General features: G+C 38.4%; 1 protein-coding gene across 1 annotated transcript; it reads right to left on the reverse strand.

Annotated features, from left to right (window-relative positions):
• Positions 1-1,066: 1,066 nt before the first annotated feature.
• Positions 1,067-9,412, reverse strand: LOC129262465 (protein scribble homolog). Its single transcript, XM_064099760.1, has 3 exons — positions 9,024-9,412; positions 5,115-5,878; positions 1,067-3,569 (listed from the first exon to the last, which is right to left on the reverse strand). The coding sequence occupies exons 1-3, from the start codon at positions 9,028-9,030 to the stop codon at positions 3,393-3,395; spliced, it is 948 nt and encodes a 315-aa protein (XP_063955830.1). The 5' UTR covers positions 9,031-9,412; the 3' UTR covers positions 1,067-3,392.
• Between the last annotated feature and the right edge of the window lie 1,180 nt (positions 9,413-10,592).

Below are 10,592 nucleotides of genomic sequence, written 5' to 3' on the forward strand. Positions count from 1 at the left end.
TGAATTGTTATAAGTGTTATGAATAATCGGTATATACTTTTGCAAGATGAAAGCCAAAATAAGATTGTTTCGAAAGTTTCTTTCTATCACGTATGATCGAAAAAGTTAGATTTGTCAAGAAAATGTAAATATACACAATCTATACTGTTAAACTTAATTTTAAATTAAATATAAAAAATGAAGAAAAAAAAACACGTTTGAATTATAACCATAATTTCTGAAATGGGATCATAATCACTGTCAGTCGTATCATTCATCAGTCTCCCTCTCTACCGACAAATAAAAAAAACATATCAATTACTTGACGGTTGTTTCTAGTTCTCCAACACTCTTTCTGTGCTCTTGAAAGGAACATCGGTGAAATTGCCTGGTTAAAACCAGACGTTAGATGGCAGCATTTCAAATATAGACCAATGGTTTCTTTGAGAACGGGGAAATTGGAGGGATGTTTAGATGAATGGCGACGTGGAAGGGAGAAAAGAACCGAGCTTCATCTATGGCTAATTGTATTGTTCAGAGCAAATCTAGTCCCCTGGGAAGGGGGTGGGTGGAAAGTGGAGTATGGGGTGGGAAGCTCCTCTGTCAAGGTCTTACAAACTTTCCTCCATTTTGATCGGTTGAGAAGCAAGATTAAGATATAATTGTCGGATAAACCGTCAAACAAATTCTTTCATGAAACAAACATTTCTGTCAGACAAATGGTCAATCTGACTTGTCACACAACAGATGTTGATGAAACGCTCCCCTGGGGAGCGGCCCCATGAAAGGACTTGTTTTTATCATCCAAGTCCCATTTTATCTGACAGTTACCATAGTAACAATGCTTCTCAGCCAATCATAATCAAGGAAAGTTATCGGATCTAACAACTTGTGGGACAAAAATGTTGATGAAACGTTCCCCTGGTGTCAGGAAAAAGGAAAAGAAAAACATCTTGTTGCAGTAACAGATATGATTAAAGTTTTTTCTCGGAGGAGCGTTTCATAAAAAATTTTCTCCAAGTTGTCATTATTCCTAACATTATGCCGAACTTTAAACGAAATAAACTTACTTCTTGGAACTTTCACATTCAATTTGAAATGCCATTTATTTAATAATCGCTTCGCATCGAATCGCATGATGTGCGCTGGGCTTTATGTTAATGAAGGAAAAACGAGGATGGATAACATTTAAATGACTTCAGAATGAAGCAGAATTGTTTAATGGAATACAAATCAAGATTACAACTCTTTAATGTATAAATCATCTATTTTGAACAACCAACAATCAGGAGACATATTTTGATATGTCATATAATAATATTGTTGACTAACATATTATAATTCACATTAACTTTTACTAAAGAATAAAAAGCAAATTAAAAAAAAAAGAAAGACAATTTTCCAAACTTTCACATTATGTTCCCACTTCCCACCTAGGAGACTCAAAGTGAACAATATTGTGTGCATATTTGTTTGAATAAAACTTGTAAAAATTCAAATAGCTGTAAAAACAAATATTTTCACAAATACAAATACAGATATTTGGGATGACTTTGAATTTAAAACATTTAGGTATTCAAAGTAACCTTTAAGAAGAAAACATACCATTCCCATTACAATAAATGTTGCTTGATATTACAACATGTCATCATATTTCGACACGCCCCAATTGTGACTTTTGTTTTAAAAAGAAAAAGTTCAAAAGGAAAATGAATTGAAAACTTACTGTTTTCTCTGAATTCACACAATCTCACTCTTTTACCACACCTCGTGGCAGAATTTTTTTCTTTTGTTAAATGAGATGAGAGTGCTACAAAACAGCCTTTCTCTTTCGAAATTCGGACAAGCTGAAGAAGCGTCCCAGATTGAACGTGAAACTGTTCTCCATTTCAATAATATAAGTCCAAGATGAATAGATTATTTTCTCTTCAGTAATTTGACCGTCTCCCTGGATGAATAAAACAATGAATCAGTTTATTCTTTCTCATTGGATATTTCTTCATAAGTAAGCATGTCTTACAGAGATAAAAAATGGTTCTCAGAATACAAATTTGAAGAGATTTTAAGATTCTACAAATATCAATATTTAAGGATATTTTTTATCTCACTGATTTTAATGGCGATAGAATATTCTATTTCATCTGCGATAAAATGGATCTCAGAATACCCCCTATATCATTAAGCCCATGCCATTCAGTGGTTATCTAATAGTAGAAGTTCTAGTATTTTTGAAATTTTAATTATTACAACTTAAACAAATAGGTGCATTATCAAGTTGCACGAGCTAATCATCTCTCTTCCCATGTTCTTATTTCCTCTCTTTCCCTTTTCCATCACCTGGAAAACAAAAAAAATGGGAGAGCATCTACAATCTTATGTCTTCTTTCTCAGTTTTCATCATATGAAAAACAGGGTGGGGATGTGTGGCATCGGGGGATTTTGAGCATTGCTCCGTCTTCTTCTAATACCATGATCCCTAGAGCTTGAAATTGTAAATTGGCAAGATTTAGATTTAATGAGGATAAACATCACTCAAGTCAATCCTTCGTTACTTAAACTTGCTTGTTCACCTTTTTATACAGCACTTTTATCATATACAAATTTGAGCTTGGTCATTAATGTCTGAATACAATGTATGAAAAGAAGATGTTATTCAAACCCCCTTTCACCCCTTTCATTTTTTAGCAATCGGTCAATACTCAATTTTCCTGTCATAAAGAAAAATAGACACAGGTAAATAGTTTAGGAATGAACTTACAATGTAGATATTTCAGAGCAAAAAAAAACCATCACTCAACTATTTGGTCGATACATGCCATCAATGGAATGGTAGGAGTCAACAGGGCACCCTAATGTCATGACACAACACAAGCAATTTCGGGGCTGCTCCAATCATCACAGCTGCTTTAACATTCCTTTAAAAATGGTTTAAAATTTCCATTCAAAATGACAACAGACCAGGGACACTCCAGCCATGCCCACTCTCTTTGATCTCAAACTATCTGAGAATGTGTGTCCCTTGGACTGGTAGAAGTAGGCACCCATAGAAGCTGATAACATCCATCATCTGGTTCCGACCACTGTGAACACCATCAAGAAACGTGACAACATATTTCACAAAGAGACTGCTCAGAAAGCAAACTTGTTTCTTGAGATTAAGCCTTTCTTCTTTGACACCAGACGGTAAACTGATCCAATGTGACGCAAGTCGCATTACCCGTTTACTCATAAATCATCATCACTGAGCCAATATTTTGGCTACCTGCTCCACCTCACCATTTCAACACTAGCTTTAAGAGATGCTAAACGGACAAGTCTCGGAAAAGAAAGGCTCTCTTGTTAGAAGTAAGCGTTTCCATCTCTAATCTTTGATACCAGATGAAGGCACTCGTCAAGCTGTAGGCACAACCTACTCATACATCGCAGTCCTCGTCACCATCCTCCTCTACCTCCTCCTCATCTTCCTCCTCATCTTCCTCCTCATCGTCTGTTTCATCTCCTTCCTGGTCCTGTGGTTCATCCAAACCATTCTCTTCTGGACCATCTCCGCGTGGAGTGACTGATGAACCAAGCAGGATGAAACCAAGACCCTGGAAAGAAGAAGAAAGAATACAGGTATGATCAGAGTAAAGACAATGAAAACTTTCTCTAAAGTAGGGGCTGAGTCATGTCAACCTTTTTTTAACTGCATCTTACCGGTCAGAAACTGGTATTCCGATAGAAGCATGTTAGAAATTAGGACACAATATAAAAAAATATTGATTACCATGTTTCTTACAATTACATGTATATGTTTATATGACAAGTATACAACAAAATCAAGAGCAGGATTGCTATTGGCATATTGCACCCTCTCAATTTTCTATTCAAACTTGAGTCTCTGGTGTCTCTAGCAAAGGAGGTCACCATAACATGCACTGTTTGCCACCACTGAATGTCCTTTGAAATCTTGAACTCGCATCACAATTTATTCACTATAAAATCTGTACGGAAAGGACGTAATCTCTCCTTACATATTGGTGGACCAACTGCTCACAGCACCAAGATAACAAGCTTGCAAATAATGGCGACCACTATCACAGAAGACAACATCAACGGACCAAGACAAGGAAATGAAGAAATATGGCATGATAACCCCACATTCCGTAGTCCAATTTTCACGGATAATTTCATGTATACAATCAGAATTCAAATGTCAGTATTGTTTGAAAACTAAATATGATAATGAATATTTTACTATCACACAGCAATCATTTCCATGAATTGTGCTGAGGTCACTCGTTTGGTGGAACACCAGGGGGGTGTTTCACAAAGATTTAAGTATGACTTTGGTCGCACTTAAATACTGACGCATACAAGATATGCAACGCGCAATCTTATTGATCAATACGCAGTAGTGCACGTCCTCTTTGCATGATCTGACCAATGCGGTCATGCCTTTTATACCGCACGCAACGAGGCATTTAAGTGCGACTCTAAGTCATACTTAAATCTTTGTAAAACACCCTCCAGGCTCCAGGTGTGTGTTTCATAAAGCTGTTTGTAAGTTAAGAGCGACTGTAAGAACGACTGGTGATCCTTTCTTACGCTTTGAATAATCACCAATTATGAACATTGAATGGTGAATATCATTTACCAAAAGAAAGGATCACCAGTCGTTCTTAAAGTCACTCTTAACTTACTAACAGCTTTATGAAACTGGGCCCAGGTGGGCGTTTTATAAAGCTGTTCCTAAATTTACGCATGACTTAACGCACAACTGGAACATGTTCTTAAGTGCTACATCAGCTATGTAGGGATTAATCTGTACTACAAGAAAGGGTCACCAGTCATGCATAGAGTCAATGGTAACTTACAAACAGCTTTATGAAACACCCACCAGGGCCCCAAAACGCAAAACTTAGCAATCAATTGCTAATTTGAAAGAGCAATTCTGATTGGTTCCAAGACAGTCTACTGAGCAATATGCGCATGCAATGACATTCTTGATACATGTAGGCCATTTCATTTTACGATTAATTGCTAACCTAGATATTTTATGGGTCCCAGAAGGGGGAAAATGTTAACGGGCGGATTTTAGCATTCTGGTTAGAAAGAAAGTCAGTAATTTGAAGGAAATAGTACTTAGTCATTACCTTCCAATGGTCTGGCCTATCAATAAACGGATTATCTCTCAGGTCTAACTTTGTGAGTTGTGTGAGGCCAATCAGCCTATCATCTGGAAGAGCACAGATCTGGTTCTTGGCCATGGCTAAAGATACCAACTTGGGCACCTCTGTCAGTCCCTCAGGTACCTCACTGAAATTATTTTCACTCAAGTCTATATACATCAGCTCTGCAAGTCGTCCAAAGCGATCTGGTAACCGACTGAGGAGGTTGTTCGCAAGGTTCAGCCACTGCAAGCTGCAGAGTCTTGTGGTTTCTGTGGGAAGCTCCGCAATCATATTGTCTCTGGCGCCAAGTTTTATCAAGCACTGCAGGAGGCCAATTTCCACAGGGAGGGACACCAGTTGAGTGTTCACAACCCACAGTTGCTTCAAGTTCCTGAGATCACCTATGTCCTTTGGCAAGGAACACAAGGGGTTGTGACTGAGACTTAGGTAGGTAAGGTTCTTGAGACGGCCAAAGCCTGTGGGAAGGAGAGTCAGCTGGTTGTGGTCCAAGGTTAGTTCCTGCAGGCCCTCGAGGGAGACCAGTTCTGAAGGTGGCATGATAATCTTATTGTTGTTCAGCAGCAATCGCTTCACCTGGTGGAGCTTCTGCAAGGTGTCTGGAAGGATCGCCAAGTCACGGTTGCTGAGGTTCAGGACAGGCTGGCCATTCTTCACGGCCAGTGAGATGGCCTTATTCAAGTCCTCCAAACTGGTTTCCATGGTGGCATTGCAACTTGTTTCCCTGTCTGAAAAAAAAAATAGATTGCAAAAGTTCTCAGATTATATAATTCCATTCAATTCATTGTAACTGCTTTTTGCGTAATGGGAAAATACAGTACAAGTAATCCTTACTATAATTTGGCTAATCTTGCGTGTCCTTCCGTTTGTTTGACGGCTCTTTTCTCTGTGGTATTCCACTCAATCGAGCTGGAATTTTTTCTAAACAATGGTTAAATTTTTAAGACAATTTAGTCTAACATTCTGTTGTACATATATTACATGTAGATAGTTTTATGTCAAAGCAGATATGAACATACTGAGTAAAAAATTGTTTATCATTCAGTCCTTTATTTTGACATAACATGCCATCTCATATATTCTGATACTATCTGTACCGGTATTTTGCCTTCAATTGACATGTTTATGTTTTGTTTGACATGTATTGTACAAAACTCTGTTGTACATATGTAGATGTTTATCAAAAATGTAGATATGAATATAACAGAACAAATATGGTTTATCGCTTCAACAGCCAATATATCTTGTATCTATAACAGACTTACAGGGACATTTTTTATGCATTATAACATGCCATCTCAAGTATTATGATCTTTTCATCTGTATACTCTTGTAGCATATATCTTGCCTTTACATGATTATATTTTATACATTGTGTTTTACATTTCTATTAAAAGACATAATCTGACATACACGTAGACCAATATTGTTATTTATTTGAATGAAATGAAATATTGTATTCTAATCACTGAAGATACCTGATACCCATAAAATTTTTATAAGACACAATAATTCCATAAGATATACATATACAGTGTACTTTCTAAGATTTTTATCAATTATTTTAATGCATAACTATTCGACCCACCAAAAAAAAAAGATATCTAAAACCTTTTGAAAAAATCTGAAAGCTTTTCTTTCTCTCTCTTTTGTATTCTTTATAATTTCTCTATCTCTCTCTTCATCTCTCTCTGATTTCCCCACTGTCTCTCACATTCATTTCCCCCACTGTCTGTCTCTCTCATTCATTTTTCCCACTGTCTGTCTGTCTGTCTCTCTCTCTCATTCATTTTCCGTGTGGGTCTCGTTCATCATTTTTCCCATTGTCTGTCTCTCATTTTCCTGTCTGTATGACTCATTTTTCCCACCACTGTTTCTATCTCACTCATTTTATCACCCCCCCCCCCCCCCTTTCTCTCACTCTCACTTCTTTTCGACATCCCGCTGTACTTCTATAAGATTGAGCAACCTTTAATTTAAAAAGTACAAACAACTGCAGTCTAATGTGCATTGTAAGGTACATGTGCAATGTACTTACATATATTTATTTCTGACCCAATACATTTAATGATAACATTTCTATATCACAATAATTGCCTCTTGACTGCTTACTGAATACACCATGTTCTAATACATTTTTCTATTTCATACTTAGATTTGGTTTCACTCTGTAATGATTATTGAAGTTCTTCCTCCAATTCAACCCAATATGCTTAACTTAATTGAACCTCCTATCTATATTGAAAGAGAAGTCTGCTATGAATCAGTTGTTTAAATATATTTCATCAATAAACTGATTGGCTTTCAGTGTGAATAGGCAGTCTAGTTGTACATACAAGAATGCCACCCTCCCACACACCTTGATAAAGAAAAATGACTCCTACATGTACCCCCTGTGCTGCCACGGGTAATTGCTGCTTATAAGTAATAATGACAAAAATAATGATATATTGAAAATCTATTCTTTTTACTGATAGAGTTATTTTGAATTTAGAGAAGAGGACAGTAGGCTACTCTTAATAAAGGAAGTGAACGAACAACTTTATTAATAAACATTCTGTTTTATAATATATACATTAACAATGACAAGGAAAATCACACTGAATGCTTATTATGATTCTGCAGACATTCAAAGATGACAAATTTGTGCTGCATTTTCAATAAATCAAAAAAATCATCAGAAACCAAAAAATATCAAGCATGACAAAAAATACTTCCTCCAGAGTAACGGTATTACAATGTCAAGCATGAATGCCATTTATCAGACATCATTCTCACGATTCCAAACGGCCCATTTTCATTGTAATCTAAATCTAGGCAAATCTCATTCTCTTCACATCAATGGGTTATTTTTTAGAACAAAATTTATCATCCAAAAAAGTAATTGTTGTTTCATTTGGTTGATTAATTCAAATATCTGTGGATTAATTTGCACAATGGTTCATAAAAGTCTGACTACTGTCACAGCTTTTTTCAATTTTATTGAGGTTCTAATGCCTCCTAGATTGCGTAACTAACACTAAGAGACTGAAGCTTTCGGTCTAAAAAAACGCTTGAGTTCATGAACTGAAAATGGTCACACGAATGTGATTGGCTGGTGCATTCATATACTCAAGCTGCAATAGAAACAAGATGACACCGGGTCTTTGGAATACAAATTGTGGATTTTACATCACACACTTCGAGTGGTAGGCACTAAGGCTAAGCTAAGCTGATTGTATTCTTAAAATGTTAGTTTCATTCACATGCTTTGTTTACTCCTTCAAAAAGAGGAATTATCATGCCTGGAGTAGATCTAATCGTACAGGGTGCAGTAGCTCACCCTTTTTTCCAAAGACCCTATATTCAAACATCATGCAACCAGCACTATGAGTCCTATGGGAGACTTCCGTTCATGTAGCACTAGCAGGACTACAAGTACAAAAAATCAGGTGAGAAAATGTATAATGTTGCGTTAGAGTCTTTACTTTAGACCTTTCTCTCACGTTAAAAAAATAAAAGTAAAAATAAAAATTCCTGCGAATCGTCTATTTTTTAAAATAAATTCAATCATTCACTCATTGATTCCTACCTTCATTCCCTAACCCAGCATTCATACCTTTCATATTTTTCTTTCCATTTACGAACACGATCACGAAGGAAAAAAGTATACCTAATATGTTACTTTGTTAGAATCTAACGTTAGATCGAATTTATAAAACATAAAAATAAGCGTATGGGACTACACCGTAAAACATCGAGAGGATTTATTTTTTATTTTTTTTATTTAACTACCCAAAAAAGCACAAAAAACAACTGATTCATTAGCATGGATACATACTGTTTTTCATTATTTCATACACATAGCACTAGTATGCTCTTAGTAAGTCTTACCGTTCATGTACAATTTAAAGCAGCTTGGCACAAGAAGTCGGCCGGATGCACAGCGTCTCTAACAACGATCCCACCGATCACATGCGCTATTGCGATACCACCTGCACCGGAGCAAAAAGCCGGGGCAAGAGATCTATTATTATGGAGTATCCTGTATGGAGATATTGTTCTCTTCGACGTCTTTGGGCCTGCCTAACCATCTAGAATTTTAGATTATTAATACACCTTTATAGGCTTAACTCCTTCTTCATAACTGTGAAAGGCTAATTTCCAAAGTTTGAATACCGTAAGCGAGCGAGCACCTCGAGCTGATATGTTTTGATAATTAGATCTGAAACCGGGATCTGAAAAGGGGGACTTTTTTTGCATGAATAGGATTTGTATCACTCACAAAACCAAAGGCGAAAAAAAAAATAGATCAGAAAACGATACATTTTAAACACCCCTTTTCAATCATGAACAAGACCTTATTAAACAAAAAGCACGAGCTGAATTTTATCATTATTTTTTTATTCAGACTAATTAAAGGGCATAAAAACAATTAAGACATTTTATTAAGCACCCATTCCCCTGTACTATTTTTTTCTTTCTTTCCCTCTTTTAAATTATTTTTTGCACCGCCAACAGTGGGGCTTTGGCCCCGGCCCTGGATCCGCCTACATGTATTATGATCTTGGAAAAGCACATATGCAGCTGGAAAGCGAGTGTCGTGTATACTTCCCTTCCCTTCCCTTCCCTTCCCTTCCCTTCCCTTCCCTTCCCTTCCCTTCCCTTCCCTTCCCTTCCCTTCCCTTCCCTTCCCTTCCCTTCCCTTCCCTTCCCTTCCCTTCCCTTCCCTTCCCTTCCCTTCCCTTCCCTTCCCTTCCCTTCCCTTCCCTTCCCTTCCCTTCCCTTCCCTTCCCTTCCCTTCCCTTCCCTTCCCTTCCCTTCCCTTCCCTTCCCTTCCCTTCCCTTCCCTTCCCTTCCCTTCCCTTCCCTTCCCTTCCCTTCCCTTCCCTTCCCTTCCCTTCCCTTCCCTTCCCTTCCCTTCCCTTCCCTTCCCTTCCCTTCCCTTCCCTTCCCTTCCCTTCCCTTCCCTTCCCTTCCCTTCCCTTCCCTTCCCTTCCCTTCCCTTCCCTTCCCTTCCCTTCCCTTCCCTTCCCTTCCCTTCCCTTCCCTTCCCTTCCCTTCCCTTCCCTTCCCTTCCCTTCCCTTCCCTTCCCTTCCCTTCCCTTCCCTTCCCTTCCCTTCCCTTCCCTTCCCTTCCCTTCCCTTCCCTTCCCTTCCCTTCCCTTCCCTTCCCTTCCCTTCCCTTCCCTTCCCTTCCCTTCCCTTCCCTTCCCTTCCCTTCCCTTCCCTTCCCTTCCCTTCCCTTCCCTTCCCTTCCCTTCCCTTCCCTTCCCTTCCCTTCCCTTCCCTTCCCTTCCCTTCCCTTCCCTTCCCTTCCCTTCCCTTCCCTTCCCTTCCCTTCCCTTCCCTTCCCTTCCCTTCCCTTCCCTTCCCTTCCCTTCCCTTCCCTTCCCTTCCCTTCCCTTCCCTTCCCTTCCCTTCCCTTCCCTCCCCTCCCCTCCCCTCCCCTCCCCTCCCCTC

This window comes from Lytechinus pictus, chromosome 5 (assembly GCF_037042905.1).
Source record: "Lytechinus pictus isolate F3 Inbred chromosome 5, Lp3.0, whole genome shotgun sequence".
NCBI lineage: Eukaryota > Metazoa > Echinodermata > Echinoidea > Temnopleuroida > Toxopneustidae > Lytechinus > Lytechinus pictus.

What these genes read in the sequence shown, in the direction of transcription:
- LOC129262465 (XM_064099760.1), bottom strand. An exon ending in ATAGGCCAGACCATTGGAAG is followed by an intron (nt 3,570 to 5,114) that starts GTAATGACTAAG and finishes TCTTCTTTCCAG; the next exon opens with GGTCTTGGTTTCATCCTGCT.